The 17,567-nt window shown below is 43.9% G+C and overlaps 1 protein-coding gene across 1 annotated transcript in view; it reads right to left on the bottom strand.

Moving 5' to 3' along the window:
- Positions 1 to 17,567, bottom strand: part of FAT1 (FAT atypical cadherin 1) — a 140,043-nt gene that overhangs the window by 7,993 nt on the left and 114,483 nt on the right. Inside the window, exons 14-26 of the mRNA XM_011959511.1 lie at positions 16,258 to 16,647; positions 14,857 to 15,071; positions 14,456 to 14,593; positions 11,002 to 11,145; positions 9,389 to 9,586; positions 8,192 to 8,993; positions 7,914 to 8,045; positions 6,298 to 6,455; positions 4,922 to 5,384; positions 3,010 to 3,163; positions 2,719 to 2,829; positions 1,577 to 2,208; positions 407 to 544 (exon numbers count right to left, since the gene is read on the bottom strand). Coding sequence (XP_011814901.1) covers positions 407 to 544; positions 1,577 to 2,208; positions 2,719 to 2,829; positions 3,010 to 3,163; positions 4,922 to 5,384; positions 6,298 to 6,455; positions 7,914 to 8,045; positions 8,192 to 8,993; positions 9,389 to 9,586; positions 11,002 to 11,145; positions 14,456 to 14,593; positions 14,857 to 15,071; positions 16,258 to 16,647 — 3,675 coding nt within the window. The remainder of the gene's footprint in view (positions 1 to 406; positions 545 to 1,576; positions 2,209 to 2,718; positions 2,830 to 3,009; positions 3,164 to 4,921; positions 5,385 to 6,297; positions 6,456 to 7,913; positions 8,046 to 8,191; positions 8,994 to 9,388; positions 9,587 to 11,001; positions 11,146 to 14,455; positions 14,594 to 14,856; positions 15,072 to 16,257; positions 16,648 to 17,567) is intronic.

Below are 17,567 nucleotides of genomic sequence, written 5' to 3'. Positions count from 1 at the left end.
TGTGTGTGTGTGTGTGTGTGAGAGAGGGTGTGTGTGTGTGTGTGTGAGAGAGGGTGTGTGTGTGTGTGCTGCATGGTTAAGAAAATTCTGAGGAGGATTTCTGAAAAACCTCCTGGGGTAATATTTACTGTTGTGAGAAAAAGCCAATACAAGATTAGTCCATCAGATCCTTCAACAAACATGTTCTCTCTTACTGACAAGTTCAAACACCTATTCATCAAGAACAGTTTAGCGATTTTCCCCAGCAGACATTCATGCAAGTATGTACGGTATTGTTTAAAAGTGGTCCAAGAAAAATGAAAACACAGTGAGGCTCTTAAGGGTAGCGAGTGCATCTACACTGTGAGAGAACACAGTAACACAACAAGCAAGCAAAACCCAGTGTTTCAGCACACCGCTGCCTCACCATTGTCATCACATGACTCGGACTGGAAGGAGCTCAGGGACTGCACTTCAGACAGGCTCTCCCGGGCACTGTACGGCTGGGAGGGCTTTTCCTCTAGAGGCTTCTTGGAAAGACAGGGATCGAGATCCACCACTTTAGCTAAAAGGAAGGATGACAAACATTAAGTATACGGGCCAAGACCGTTTTGTTCACCGCTGAATCCTGAGACGCACCATGCATTACCCAATGATGGCCTGAGATTTACTGAATCAATGAATGACTGAAAGAAAAACAGAAACACCTTACAAACCCAAATGAAGACATAAAAAACACCCGCACAGAAAGACCTACACATCATCTCAGAGATTATTCAGAGCAGAAATTGCCCGTAAGCACGCCTATGGATATCATTAGACAATAAAGGCTGCTACCATTTTCTTTTAAAATAGTATGTACAGCCTGCAAAAAAAAAAAAAAAAAAAAGCATCGAATATATGTTAGGTCACTAATATAAATATTTCCACTTCTCCAGGTCGTATTTTTAAAAATCCTAGTATGAAGGCCGGGCGCGGTGGCTCAAGCCTGTAATCCTAGCACTTCGGGACACCGAGACGGGCGGATCACGAGGTCAGGAGATCGAGACCATCCTGGCTAACACGGTGAAACCCCGTCTCTACTAAAAATACAAAAAACTAGCTGGGCGTGGTGGCGGCACCTGTGGTCCCAGCTGCTCAGGAGGCTGAGGCAGGAGAATGGCGGGAACCCGGGAGGTGGAGCTTGTAGTGAGCTGAGATCCGGCCACTGCACTCCAGCCCGGGCGACAGAGTGAGACTCCATCTCAAAAAAAAAAAAAAAAACAAAAAAAAACCCTAGCATGAAAATGCTCCCGATTATTTTTTTTGACATATTAATAAACTCAAAAATTATAGATGAGAACCTTTATTATAAAATGAAACAGCCTCTCCAGAATATTAACTACAACATGACTAGATTCAATTTCTTAATTAAAATAACATTATAGCCACAATGCTCAGCCAGCACTCAGGACATCCAGAAAAGTTTCACATCATCTTAAGGATTTCAGTCTGAGCATACTTGTCTCTAACAGAGTACACACGTTTTGACTGGACAGAACTTGTAACCTGTTTAACCTCAACTGACATTTTAGTGAGATGAAAAAACAGCTCTTACTGTCATAGTCAAAGTCCCAGCTAGGCTTCTGTATGGAGTCGCTGTCAGAAGGGGAGTTTGAAGGCGGTGGGGGAGGCAGGTTTGGCGCCACACTGCAGACCGCCACTGCTTTTCGGTGCCCGTGCACAGACTCGGGGTTAAAAGTGCTGAATTCGGGGTGCTCTGGGATGGCAGATCCTTCAAAGGAATTTCGGTCGAGATTGTTTCTTGAGTCACTTGGAATACTCGGGGTGTAGGAAATAGGCCGGACAGGCACCTGGGGTGGTACGTCTGAGTAAATGTTCTTATTTAGCTTGGAATCAAAATATGGTCTCTGCAAGAAAGCTGTAGTGGGTCCCAGGTGCTTGTCTTCAGGTTCAGCCTGATGCTTCTTTTTCCGACTAACCATCTTCCGGCAGAGAACAAACACCGCCACCAGTGAAAATATCCCTGCTATAAACACAACGATTCCGATTCCTTCTGCCAGCCCAATGTTCCACGGCGTGGACACGTACTGGTTGGGTGCAGCCTCCTCGCAGTGGCGTCCTCTGTACTCGTGGCTGCAGTTGCAGTGATAGGAGCCATGTGTGTTCTCACAGAGGGCCCCGTGCCGGCAGGGGTTTCCAGCACACTCGTCAATGTCACTCTGACACCTGCCAAGAACGTCAGGAATGAGGACAGACGTGTGTAGCATATGCCAGCATATGCCAGGCTCAATCCTTAGAGACTGAAGACTAATCCCTCCTTGCTGAGTTATGTGAAGATCAAACCCACACATGAAACAACTAAAAAATGCAACATTGACAACCACGACAAAAGACCTTTTGTGGAGAAACCAATCATGTGATCACATGCTTTCAATATATATTTGGGAAGGAAACATATCAAGCCAATATTAATGGCCATTTTCCTAGGATCCAACAGACTATTACATCAACCCCATTGTCTAAACATTAGTTATTTCAAGCATTATATATATTATCCTCATCTGCTTGATATTTCATTTTAAAGAGTGAAAAGATTATAAATTATATAAGGGGCCAATATGAGGATTACCAAAATCTGACACAATGTAGTTCAAATCACTGAAGGTCTGTTGCATCTGCCGGTCAATATGACATTATGAAAAGGTATGAATCTAAATTTTGAAAGAAAACATTTACCTTTCTCCCCTAAAACCTGAATCACACTGACAAACGGCACCATCCAAACTGTCAAAGCATGTTCCGCCATTCTTACAGGGTTCATCTTTGCAGTACGGACTAAGCTGACACCTGAAGGGTAGGAGAGACAGACATAAACCCCACGATCCGATTGCAAATAAATACAGCAAAACGAAAACAAAACAGAAAACATTAGCAAATCAACGTGGAGACTTTTTACATGCACCATTGTATGTTTAAAAAGAATTTTATACTACAATTAATTATGGAAGTTAAGAAAAATACACATACCTCTGACCAGTATATAACCCTCTACACTGGCAAACAAAGCCTCCGTTGTCGACAACACATGTGCCCCCGTAGAGGCATGGGTTGGAGGAACACGGATTGACGCTTATCTCGCAGTAGGTCCCTATGTATAAGGCGCTGCATTTGCAGAAATAACCTAAATTGGCAAAAAGGAACAAAAAAGTCTTATCACTCAATGACTCAGAAACCTGGTCTTAATTATATTGCTTTTTATCTTTAAGACTTAGTTCTCCGAGGTCCGTAAAAGCTCGTAAAATTCTCTCTCTCTCTGGGAAAAAAGTTGGCTACATCGACAAGTCTTCAGCTGCTGGTAAACCGAAACACAGAGAATTGAAGAGAGAACTGCTAGCTTTAGTTCATCATAATTGGCATTAAGATCATTAGGTCAAACATATAGAGGAGGAAAATACAGTTCTTTACTTGAGTGACCATGTACATAGACAGCACCACTTCACATCTCAAGTTATCTGCAATTCACAAGCACTGAAGGATTAAATGAGAAAATAATGAATGTGAAAAGCACTTCGAAGACTATAAATTACCTTTCAATATTTTTATTTTTTGAGACAGGGTCTTGCTCTGCTACCCAGGCTGGAGTGCAGGGGCTCAATCTCAGCTCATTGCAGCCTCAAACTCCTGGGCTCAGCCTCCTGCGCAGCTGGGACTACAGGAGCATGCCACCATGCCTGGCTAATTTTTTAAGTTTCTGTAGAGATGGGGTCTCCCTGTATTGCCCAGGCTGCCTCACTCCTAGTCTCAAGCGATCCTCCTGCCTCAGCCTCTCAAATGTGTAAAGATTTAAGGAGATCATCATATCTGTTCAAAGCAGTAGGAAGAATGTCGACTCCACTTTGTCAAGTCTGTGACAGGTGGTGCGGCAGATCGTCCACCTGCCTGCCTTGGGGCACACTGCAGCACAGCACTTCCCCGCCCCTCCAAAGCTGGCATGGCTGTGGGTTTTTCTCAGGATGAAGAACTGTAGCCGGGCCAGGGCCTTTAGGAGCCAGGGCATGGCTGCCAAGCTCCTTTACTCCTGCTTCGGGACCATGGGAGTACATGTCAGGAAATCACCTCTCTCAGCCTCATCCCTAAGTGACAAAATGAGGACAGCCTCCTTGCTAACCTGGTTTGGACGTGTAACTAACATAAGCACAGTATAAACCAGAGTGTTTCCGTGGGGATGGCCTGGCCCACTCTATGCACACAGCATGCAAATACACTTCCCGAGAGAACAGGAGAAAACCAAAGCTATGGAAATCCCACTTAATTCCAATATTGTTTTTGCTCTATTCATTATATCAAGCAAGCTCTATTTGGCATGACAACTGTCATTTTCCTAACTATGCCCTATTATTGGTAAGTGGGCCTAGCAGGAGTCCAGGGTGCAGAAGACCCAGAGTACGCCACTACGCCCGGGCTTCAAGACAGACAGATATGGCGACACTTCCGGAGGGATTCGGGGCCTTCTAGAAAATCATATTCCCAACTATTATTGCCAGCAAGAATCCAGCAGGCCCTCTACGCTGAGCCGTTAGATAAAAGGTGATACAAAGAACAAAGAAGGGCTGAGTAGTACGAATTCTAAATTGCCCTGGGTCGATGACTGTGCAGTTAAAGAAGGCTTCTGAGTCACTGGGGTGCCTCCTGCTCGGGCGCTGGGATGGCACTGCAGGCGTGCGGCAGTCGGGGGGCAGTACCTGCAGCCCGGGCCCGGAAGAGCACCACACCCAGCTCTGCTCCCGTATGAGGGATGCTGCCCAATTCCAACACTGCCTGCAGTGTCTGACAACATTATCTGAGTCAAAAGAGAAAAAAATAAAAACAATACCTGGGGGGCTTCCCCTTAAATGCATCCAGGTGCACCGTTTACAGATGGTGACACTACAGAGCCTACCTCCAGCAGGTGACGGACTGCAAATGCCTCCGTTCTGGCAAGGGCTGCTGGCGCAGTCTTCCGTGGCCGTCAGGAAGCACCCTGGGGACACCCCCACCGACTCTTCGATGTGGGCATAGCTTCTGGGTTTGCTGTTTAAGGGCAGCTCCTGCCCATTCAAATAAATGGAATCCATGCAACCCCTGAAACCATTAGCCACCTGAGGACTTCTTCCATGCCGTGTTCCCTGCTGACGGATGTGGCCACCAAAAAACACGTAGTTATCCAGGTTCAAGGTTTTCAGAGTCCCTGGGGCTGTGCCCGATGCAGTGTGAACTTGGTCTAGAACCAAGCGAGCATAGTTTCCATTCACTTCCAAGGACACTGCGTGCCACTGCCCGTCATTGACCTGAATGCTCTGAACAGAGACAATGCCAGGGCCGCTTCCACAGTCAAACTTGTACTGCAGCCTTCCATTATGAATCTAGGATAAGAACAACGACTGTTCACATGACTCTCATAGACCCTTCAATGAGAGTACTTCATCACAAATCTACAGGAGACGGACTGGGAGTGAGGGTGGAAGGATAAGGCCTTGCATTTAAGTACTACAGAGCACAGACTCATCTGTCCACTGTACAAATCATTAAAATGCGTCTTTTAGGAATATCAAGTAATAATGCACATCCACAGAGCATCACGGAAGCAAATCATTAACTATTAACTGAACACATACAGCATTAGGTAATAGCGAAAGTCAAAACTGAATTATGCTTTTAGAAAAGGTGGGCAAGATACGTATCACTGGAAACACATGTGGGATGTCTCCATAAACTGTAACATTTTTTTTTTTTTTGAGACAGAGTTTCGCTCTTGTTGCCCAGGCTGCAGTGCAGTGGTGTGATCTCAACTCACTGCAACCTCTGCCTCCCCTGTTCAAGCGATTCTTGTGCCTTGGCCTCCCGAGTAGCTGGAATTACAGGTATCCGCCACCACATGTGGCTAATTTTTTGTATTTTTAGCAGACAGCAGGTTTCGCCACGTTGGCCAGGCTGGTCTCAAACTCCTGACCTCAAGTGATTCACCCATCTCAGCCTCCCAAAGTGCTGGGATTACAGGCGTGAGCCATCACACCCAGCCACCACCATTAAAATGTAGTATCGCCTAGAGTTTGAATGTTAACTGTCACATGGACCTAAATCTCTATGTCATGGCAGAGCAAAAAGAGCTCTTCATCCCACATAGTCTAAAACTTGGACAGGCATCAATGAACTGTTTAAATGTGGAATTCAACCATTTCACTTACTTTATTATCTGTGCAAATTAACAATCTGAACATAAAATGAAATGTATGGTTTGAAAGTCTTCCACTGAGATGCAACACTGGAGAAACATACCTCCAAGATGCTATAGTCGGTTCCTCGCGCGTACATGACAACCGCATGCATGGAATACGTTCTGAGCCTCATGGTCAATTTCATCTCTAATTTGTTTTCATTTTCCATCAGACGGTATTTCACATAGCTGCTTCCAGTCAATGTCATAGATGAACTCCCTGTGAATTGCAAAGACGAAAAAATAAACCAGAACCAAGTTGAAGCATATTCTGTAAAGTATGATTCCCCTGCACCCCTTGAGACTGATTTAGGGTTTTATTTAAGATTATAACATTTTAATATCCAATTATGTGGGAAAATGTCTATTTGCTAAATCAAAAGCACAGCATGACTGGCTCTCCATTTGGAAAGATTAAATTTGACTACTGCATCACACAGAAATGAATTCTAATGAAAGATTAAATATAAAAACGTTCAGTATAAAATTATAAGAAAATTTCAGAAAATAGTTATATATGGCCTCAAGGTGATTTAAGAAACCTTTTCAAGCAAAATCAAACAATCCCCATTCCCCAAAGAAGATGAAAATGTCATCAATCTCCAGAGATGGCAACTGTTACATAAAATTATGTAGAACTGACTAAATGACAATAAACTTCAAAATGACAAGAGACATACTTAACAAATCAAAAAATATAAATATAAATGATAAAAAGACAGAGGAAACTGCAACATTGTGAATGTTAATACTCCTAATACACAAATAACTCTACACATTGATACTAAGAGACAAATAACCCAGACCATCGAACAACATGAACAGGTAGGCCGCAGCAGAGGCAATACTGATAGGAAACGAACAAATGAGATGACAACTTTTAAAGTAGCCAGAGAAATGCAAATTACAGTAATAATTAGATATCATTTCACACCCATCAAATAGATGGTGGGGAATTCATTTTATAACAAAAAATGTTCAATGATGTCAAGAGAATGGAGAGTGAAACCTTCATACATAACTGGAAGAAATAAAAATTAATATGACTTTCTGGAAAACTAACATAGTGATACCAAAAAATTTAAAATGTCACTGATCTTTGACGTAGCAAGTTCTAGTTTTATAACGTATACACTGTATAGAAATGAACGCATCAGTATGTAAAGATACATGTAATCTCTTTATCTGGAAGAAACAGAACAACTTGAATCTTTAGACATAAGAACCATGTTGAATAAGTACAGCTACGCTAGAAAACATTATCCAGCTATCCAAAAGAATCAGGTATATAGGTACTGGCTCGGAACAACACGAAAGCTGCTCTTTACCATACTGCTAAGCGGAGGGAAAAGGCAAGAGGGAGAGAACTGCGTGTGACATGATCACTCTTGAGTTTCCAGGAAAATCAAACTGCTACCTACGGCGCTGCGCTGTTAGCTCTATATGTTTACATAATCACTGAAGACCCAGGAGGAGGAACACCAGGTAAGAACCAAGGGCTGTGCTGTAATAAGAGGAAGCAAAACTGACTACTGTCATTCTTCATTCATCTCCACATCCGTCTTGTTACAATAAACATACTTTGCAGTATTTTTAGAGTCCGATAAAGAAGAAAATTCTAAGAAACAATGAAACTGATTTTTAAAAAGAGAAGTATGCCCAACCACTCAACTCTCACCTGGGCACTGAGCAAACCTGCTGCCAGGACAGACACAGGCGTGCTTTTCCTCCCGGGGGTCAGACACACACTCGGACCCCTCAGGGCACGGACGGTCTTCACAGCCATGGTGGACAGGTGGGCATCTTCCCTCTTCATTCAAAGATAAGAGGGGAGGAAGGGAAACGATAATTAACAGACATTTCAAGAACATGGCCTTGCATGTGTAACCACCAAAGGCTTCCAAGGCCGTCTGAAACAATCTGTGACCCCGACTTCCGTACACTCATGGGCGCTACCTTTGCAGAGACACACCGCTGCCCTGTGGTGGCGGGGAGTCACAAAACTCAGTCTGGCTGTGCTGTGTGTTGACATCACACGTTCATCCACGGACACCTTTTCATCGCAGAACTTCCAGGGGCAGTCCAGTCCTGCGCAGAGTTTCTGGAATACATCTAGTATCCGAACTCCGATGATGTCCTCAATATCAGTCACGGAAGAATTAATCTTGTGCAGAAGTTGTTTTGTTGAAATCTGAGCACTACCTGACTTCTCTACAAAAAGTAAGACATCCAGATGTGGGTGAGGTTCAGAGGGCTGCAAACTAACAATGTGTATGTCATTCCTCCTCACACCCAGGATGTTCCGTAAAGCTCGCTGGAAGTTGCGCCAGTAGTCACCAACAAATTCCTCCGGAGTCAGATTGGCAAAGCGGATAGCGATGGTGTGGTTCAACATCTCCTGTGTGACTTGTCTGATATGCACTGTGATGTCAGCCACCGTCGTGAACTTCCCATCCGTTACGCTGACATTGAGAAGGTACTGCCCTATGTCTAGCTTTTTGTGTGCTATCAGCTTGCCCCCTGTGCTGGAAACAGAGAACAGGTTGTCCATCTGAGGATCAAGACTGTAGGTCAGAGTATCATACACGTCCTGGTCTGTGGCGTGGATCTTCCCAATGACGCCACCTGAGTATTCTTCTCCAGAAGCGGTGATGAAAATCTCTAGGGGCAAAATCGCAGGGGGATAGATGCTCTCCTCAATGACCCTAATGTCAATGTATGTCAGAGATGACAACTGAGGTTTTCCATTATCTGCCACCTACAAGAAAAGAAAAATAAAACCACCTTCGTCTATGGCACTGTTGATAACTTAATAAAAAAATTTATATTGCTCAAGTTCCCAAAAAATTACTAACTGGTAGATATCCATTTCTCCACACAAGAAACGTATCAAGGAAAAGGATAAATTTTTTATAGCACTTCACTAATTCACACTAAAACCTAGCTCTGTCAATGACTATGAAAAAATAAACAATGAGCTCCTTTAAAGCGCAGTGGGATAAAAATGGAAGGTATGGCAAAAAACAAGGACAGCAATTCTATGAATGTTTGTCTTTCTATGAAATGTAAGCTGTTCAAATAGAAAAGGGTAACCATGCCAAGCAGCTCTTCTCTATGAATCCACAACCAAACCATAAAGAAAGCCATTCATACCTTAACCTGCAGTAAGTAATGATCTTTCTCCTTCCTCTTGATGGCAGATGAAGTCAGGAGGACTCCCTGCTGGTTAATTTCAAACGCCTTATCATCATTTCCAGTTACAATAGTAAAGAAGAAGGGTGGACCGTTATGGGAAGAATCCTCATCTGTTACTACCAGCTGCAGTACGCTGAAGCCCACTGGCTTATTTTCCTGCACAAGATTCGAAACAAAATTAAACAAAGATCCTGAAACACAGCCACATCTATCTGGGACGGACACATGAGTTTCTATAATATAAAATACATACAAAACAAAGCCTTATTGCTCTATCGGAAAGGAAGAAGAGAGGTGGCAAAGGGAGTGTGGTAGTGAGGAGGAGGGAAAGAAGGGATGTAGCAAAAAGGGAAGAAAAAGGAGGCCGAGGAAGGAAACGTGGTAAGAAAGGATGTGTGAGGAGGAGGAGGGAGGAGGGGAGGCAGAAAGGAGGAGGAGTGGGGGACAGGAGGAAGAGCAGAGAGGAGGAGTGCAGGAAAGGAAGAGGGCTGGAGGAGAGGAGGAAGAGAGGAAGAGAGAAGGCCAGGTGCGGTGGCTCACCGCCTGTAATCCCGGCACTTTGGGAGGCCAAGGCAGGTGGATCATCTGAGGTCATGAGTTCGACACCAGTCTGGCCAACATGGTGAAATCCCATCTCTACTAAAAATACAAAAATCAGCTGGGTATGGTGGTGGGCACCTGTAATCCCAGCTACTTGGGTGGGTGAGGCAGTAGAATCATTGGAACCTGGGAGGTGGAGGTTGCAGTGAGCTGAGATCGTGCTATTGCACTCTAGCCTGAGCAAGAAGAGTGTAACTCCATCTCAGAAAAAAAGAGGAAGAGAGGAAGGAAGAGGAAGAGTGGGGAGGAAAAAGGAAAGAGGTTGACAAGAGGAGGAAAAGTGAGGAGGGGGAGGAGTAGTGAGGAGGAGGGGTGATGAGGAGGAGTGGCAACGCGGTGGACAGGAGGAGAAAGAGTGGAGACAGTGAGATGGGGAGGAAGTGGAGTAGGGAGGAGGTGGGGGAGCAGGTGGAGTGGGGAAGAGGTGGAGTGGGGAGGAGGAGTGGAGAAGAGGTGGAGACAAGAGGAGGAGTGGGGAGAAGAGTGGGGAGGAGGAAGAGAAGAAGAGAAGAGGTGGAGGGAGGGGGGAGTAGGGAGAAGGAAGAGGAGGAGGAGGAATGGAGAAGAGGTGGAGGGAGGAGGAGTAGGGAGGAAGAAGAGCAGGGTGAAGAAAGTGGAGTAGATGGGGCAGGAAGGAGGGACTGGGGACTAGAAGAAGAACAGGAGGGAAGAGGAAGGTCAAGAGGGAGAGGAGAGGGCAGAGAAAAGCAACAGCGGCAGCAGGTCTGATTAAACAGTAGGAATCCTAGAATAGTGAGAATATCTCAAAAATCAAAGCACAGAAAGAAAAGAGATAAAAGCTTGGCTTTATCTTTAAAATGCTCATCTCTTAATATTGATAGAGACGTCTTGAATTCTACCTTTCCCATTTTTCTACAAAGAAACCTTTGGATAAGAAAGAAAAGCAACAGAGGCCAATGGAAAAGCTCATTTCAAAGAACCCCATGACCCCCTTGGCACTCGAAGCCCACCTGGAGGATGACGCTGTAGTTTCCCCTGGAGAAGACGGGCGCATTGTCATTGACATCAGACACGTCGATGTTCACAGTCGTCGTGCTGACTCTGGGTGGACTGCCGTTATCAGAAGCTTGAACCGTGAGCGTGTAACCTGAAATCTTTTCAGGGAAAAGGCAGAATGCACGTTCATTTTCACGAGGCCGACAGACAGAGCTCCAATCAGGAGTGTCCTCCTGAGAGTCGCGAAGGGCGGGTCCCAGGGAGCTGCCATTGTCTATTGCATCCTGTCTGTGGGCGATGCCCTAACCCCCCACAAACGAGTGCACTGCAAGGAACACCCATTTCCCAACAGCAAGAACCACCGATAAGGATTAGCTTCTCTGATGCCTCTCAAAAATGTACTTGTTTTGCAAAAGTGTTTTATCTTGCAGTTCTATTAACAGAAATTAAGACATAAAAGTCATACAAATGATTAGGACAAAAAGTTAACCTATCTCAAATGCCGTGGTTTTGGTCCTACGGCAGCAGCCTTCCTCAGGGCCCCAGGTCTGCTCTCCGTGGAAGCAGACAGACATGAGCTGCCTCCCGCACCGCAGCGCTGACTCATTTCCAACGCCTCAGGACAGTCCCGATCACCCTCCCCCTCAATTTCACACTCGGATTATACTCAGCTGCCTAAATCCCTCAGGATTAGCTCGCCATGACCTCCTACAAAAGAAATAAAGTCAAGTGAGATAGCTCCTTTTTCAGGGCAGTTCCCTATAAAGCTCTGCCTTCTAAAATGAGTTGTGGGAGAAGCCGGAAAGCTGGCTAGATCCCAGAGTATGTTCTACAGAACGCTGGTCCTGCAAGACGCTCCAACAACAAAGAATTCTGCTGGCACACTAGCTTGAGAAACACCACAGGCTGGCTCCTTTGGTATCTCGCAAGGGACAGAAGTGTATTAAAGGATCTGGGTTCTTTAGTCGAAGATACTAAATTTATTCTGCCCCACAGCGGGGGCAATCCTAAGCATGCTTCCCAAAGCCTTGGAAAGTCCCTTCTCGGCCGGGCGCGGTGGCTCACGCCTGTAATCCCAGCGCTTTGGGAGGCCGACGCGGGCGGATCACAAGGTCAGGAGATCGAGACCACGGTGAAACCCCGTCTCTACTAAAAATACAAAAAATTAGCCAGGCACTGTGGCGGGCACCTGTAGTCCCAGCTAGTCAGGAAGCTGAGGCAGGAGAATGGCGTGAACCCCGGAGGCGGAGCTTGCAGTGAGCCGAGATCGCGCCACTGCACTCCAGCCTGGGCGACAGAGGGAGACTCCATCTCAAAAAAAAAAAAAAAAAAGTCCCTTCTCAACATTCACACATCAAAAGAGAAATTAAAGAATTGAGACTTTAATGAGATATTCATCACTATCTCCCCCCCCCCGCAAATTCCTTTAATCTTAGATATACCCATTATTCTTCTGAAATTTCATTCTTTATCATCACCAGCATCCTTCTCATTCCCAAATCAAAGGCTTCTTTTGGTTCGCCTTCACAGGCCTATACCTCTCTGAGGTAGTTCCTGCTCAGCTTCCCTTCCTGGACATGAGTCTGCACAGATGAGTGAATGGATGGATGGATGGATGGATGGATGGATGGATGAATGGATGGATGGATAGATGGGTGCTGGGTGGATGGATAACTGGATAGATAGGTGGGTGGATAAATGGGTGAATGAATAACTGTATAGATGGGTGAATGAATGGGTAAGTGGATACATGAGTGGGTGGGTGAGTAGATGGGTAACTACATAGATGGATAACCAGATGGATGGGTGGCTGGGTGGATGGATGGATAACCGGATAGATGGGTGGTGGGTGGATGGACACATGACTGGATAGATGGGTAAGTGAAGAGATGTGTAGATGGGTGAGTGAATAGGTAACTAGATAGATGTGTGGGTGGTTAGGTCAGTGGGTGGATGAATGGATAACTACAGATGGGTGGGTGGATGGATGGGTAGGTGAATGGGTGGGTAGATGAGTGGAGAGATGCACGGGGGGATGGATAAATGGGTGGATGAATGGATGGATGACTGGATAAATGGGTGGATGGATACTGGATAAGTGGGTGGGTGGATGTTCAGCATTGCTGCCTCTCCTCATTTGTTCATATTTATCTCAATCCCTCATGTCACTTCTATCAACATTTCCAAGGGCAAGTACCTATCTATGTTTAGGGCTTTCCAGTCTCAAAATCTGACTAAAATCTCCAAATACTGGCTGAGTAATTCTGCCTGAATATGCTATTTCCCTATAAAAACCAGCGTATTGAAAGCCACATGCACTAGCCTCTCCCATCCCTTACACGTTTATACCTCCTAACTTTTCTTTAATGGTACTACCCAGTCAAAGTAAGACCAAAAAATCAGGCTGCCTCTGACACCAATGTTTTCTACATGGGCCCATATCTAAGCTTTGTGGATTCTAATTTTTCCTTTGCAAATCGTTTCTTCATTTGGTATTCATAGACACCGAAATCCACAGATGCTCAAGTCCCTGATATAAAATGGTGTAGTATTTGCACATAACCTATACACATCCTCCCACACTTTAAGTCATCTCTAGATTATAGTACTCAATATGATATCAATGCAATGTAAATGGTTGTTATACTGGGGGTGGGGGTTGTATTTTCTGTTGTTGTTGTATTGGTATTTTTTATCATTTTTCTTTCTTTTTCTGGAGGCAGAGTCTCACTATGTTGCCCAGGCTGGTCTTAAACTACTGGGCTCAATGAATTCTCCCACCTACGCCTCCCACGTAGCTGAGACTATTGGAGGAGGCACCACACCCCGCATTTTTTCTTCTCTAATACTTTTCGATCCATGGTGGGTTGACTTCACAAATGCAGAACCTGCAGATAGAGAGGAGCGACTGACCTTCCTCAGCTCACAAATGCTCATATCCTAGTGCCTGTGGCATCAGGTCCAAACCTCCAGTCCTGGTTTTCTATGTGGCCAATAACCTGTGTGTAAAATACCTTCCTATTTTATCTCACTCTACTTTCTTTGTATGATTACTCCAATACAACTGGGTAAAGTCCTCTAAATAAACTTCTTGGCTTCTGTCTGCGTGCCTGTGTTCATGCAACTCCTCACTGGAAATTCCCTTCTCTCAACCTCTATGATTTTCCAGATCTCTGGTATTATTTAAAACCCAGCTTCTAGCTTTCTGAAGTGTCTCAGAACTCTGGAACCAACAGTAATTTCTTCCTGAATACAAAGCTTTATTATCCACATTTCATCCCAGCATGGAACCCATTTCTCACACTGGGATCTCCACAGTGTAATTGCTTTTCGAGTGTTTACGTCTTGCCGTCAGTTCTTGAGGCGGTCGGTCCTGCTCACACCATGCCCAGCAGACAGGAGCACAAGGCATTTCTAGGTATTGAGGTGGTAATTTGTAAACAATGTAAATCAAATTTTTCCACTTACTGTTTCTCGGTCGAGAAGTTTGGTCACTTTAACTTCTCCCCGGCCAGGGTCAATGGTGAACGGGCCTCCCTGGTTGCCACCTATAATTGAGTAGTGGATGTGGCTGTTTGAGGGTCCATCAGCATCGTCGGCCAGAACCTAGAACACACCACACTCCTGTTTAGGAGACAGCTAAGGAAGAGGCCTAAACCTATTAAACAACATTTGTGATCTTAATAGCTTAGCTGTTTTAACACAATTATTCACAACGAAGTCAGCAATTGGTTGGCCTAACAAAGGACACTTTCAAATCTTCAAAATATTTACAAATGTCACTACAAAAAACAGATTGATTTTACTAAACGCTTTTGCAAAGGTCCAGAAGATACACAGTTTTCACTGTCATGGGGGAAAATACACACCGTAATGACTGACTGCTCAAGAACAGCATCTTCACTGATCACTGCTGTGTAGGTGTCTTGGCTGAACACAGGGGTGTTATCGTTGACATCTGTTACATTAATGTTCACAGTGGCAACGTCACTCAACGAAGGCGTGCCTCCATCAGTGGCCTCTATTGTGAGGTAATATTCATGAGAGCTTTCATAATCCAGATTCTCGATGATAAATACGGCCCCTGAATAGAAACCAAAATTACTTCCAGCATTTTGTAATGCCACCACGTTTTCCTACTCTGACTGAGACAGATGAGCGCTTTTGAGTACATTTAGTTTTCACTTCAAAAGTTTACTTACCACTTATGTATGTTTCCTATTTTCTTAATTCAACAATTAAAAACTATGAATCCGCCCATCCCTGGATCTTTCCCTTAATTTTCATGATATTATTCATGAGATTTAGATTGCTTTCCAGTCAACACTACCGACATCCCTGTTTATCATAGACATGACTATGATATCATCCCCTTCCATTCCACAGCTCACTCGACTTCACTCTAGTTTAATAAAATAAAAACATAAAAATTCTATTGTCTTTTAGTTTCATTTTCTGTCTCATCTTTTTAAAATATTTTCCTTCTCATATTTTTAAAATAGAGATTTATATCCTTTTAACTTCTAGACAACCCTTTATTTACAACCTATCGTTTTCAAAAATCCCTTTAACAATTCCTTTAACGTCTTTCCTTTCACATCACTCTAGTCCTAAAGAGCCCTAAAAATAATTTTATTACATTATAAATACAATTTGAAAGGAGCAACTTTTTACAGTATTGGAAGACTCAGGAGTACTTTCGACCACAGGTTGGCAAGACGATGAAACATGCGCGCACCAGGAGTCAGCAGTTCTTATGCCTTTTGAGCCTGTTGGCAGTCTTTCCCTAAGTGTGATTCGAAGTACTCCAACTGCTACAGATAACTAGCATGATCATGAAGTCAACTTAACGTATTATCAGAAGTCCACTACAGAAACTAAAATAAAAAAGACTGGAATTACTATTTCACTTGGGAAGTTACCTTCCATGGGTTTGATTACATAAGGACCTCTACTAACTCCCATTCTTATCTTTACTAACTTGCTATACCTTACATCTCAACTAAACTAAGAGAACGTGATGCTCTGATTTTCTAAGTGAATTTGCTTGTATTATATAATGAACATGCCCAAAATGTATTAGGTAGAACTATAAGCTGAAGTCTTCCAAACAACATTCAATCCCACTGTAAACAACTAAAAGAACATTTGATTTACCTTTTTAGAACATCCACTGACAACACAGGGTCACTTAATATAAGGCAACATGGTAAGCAAATCTAGTCCTTTTGGGGGAGTGAAGGGTTCCTCTCAGATACATGGCTGGTTACCTGTTTTAGAATCTATGCTGAATTTCCCATGTTCATTTCCACTTAGTATTGAGTAGGTGATTTCGGCATTTGCTTCAATGTCCCGACTTGCTGCATACACTTGAAGAACTTCAGTTCCAACAAGAATGTCCTCGGACACGGTGGCTCCATATTCACGGAACTCAAACACAGGGGGGTTGTCATTTATGTCAAGAACTGACACAACCACAGTACCAGTGGCGGTCAGCCTCCTTGGCAAGCCTTGATCCACAGCTTTCAAAGAGAGGGTGTATACTGCCTGGAGTTCTCTGTCCAAAGGTTTTTCTAACTGAATAATTCCAGATAATTCGTTAATGGAGAACTGCCCATCAGCAGAGTCGATCAGTGAGTATAAAATCTTCCGATTTAATCCTATCAAGACATAAAACGATGTCAAAAGATTTTAAATACAAACATTTAAACACATTTTTTGTTTTGTTTTCTTGAGACAGAGTCTCGCTCTGTTGCCCAGGCGGGAGTGCAGTGGCGTGATCTGAGCTCACTGCAGCCTCTGCCCACCAGGTTCAAGTCTCCTGCCTCAGCCTTTCGAGTAGCTGGGGTTACAGGTGCGCTGTAATTTTTGTATCTTTAGTAGAGATGGGGTTTCACCATCTTGGCCAGGCCGATCTCGAACTCCTGACCTCGTGTTCCACCTGCCTCAGCCTCCCAAAGTGTTGGGATTACAGGCGTGAGCCACCGCGCCCGGCCCACACAATTTTTTGAAAAAGACAAACATGTAGATGATTTTGTGGAGGGTAAACGCTAATAATACACATTGTTTGCGAATTTGTATGACTGTGATCTTTAAAAAGTGAACTTTTTGGATTAGATTAACGACTTACTTTGTTAAAACAAACGTAAACATAATTTCATGGGAATCTGCCTTCTTAGACTATTTTATATAGGAGCCAATACTACCGTACCTAACAAACCTTTAAAAATCAAATGTATCATTTAGCTTCAGTGATAAAGATCTGAAAAGCAACAAAGCAACATTTTTGCTATTCTTCTGAAATTTCTCAGGATCACAGGATGAGTATCCCTAAACTGAAAATCCAAAATGTGAAATGCTCCAAAATCTATTAACTTTTTGAATGCAGAACCGATGATTTAAAAAAAAAAAAAGCTCATTGGAGCATTTTAGATTTCAGATTTTTGGAGCTGGGATACTCCAATGATAAGTACATAATGCAAATACTCCAAAATCTGACAAAAATCAAAACATCCAGGCCGGGCGCGGTGGCTCAAGCCTGTAATCCCAGCACTTTGGGAGGCCGAGACGGGCGGATCAC

Source organism: Colobus angolensis, unplaced genomic scaffold (genome assembly GCF_000951035.1).
Source record: "Colobus angolensis palliatus isolate OR3802 unplaced genomic scaffold, Cang.pa_1.0 Scaffold5, whole genome shotgun sequence".
NCBI classification, from domain to species: Eukaryota; Metazoa; Chordata; class Mammalia; order Primates; family Cercopithecidae; genus Colobus; species Colobus angolensis.
This window is presented reverse-complemented; position numbering and strand designations above follow the sequence as displayed.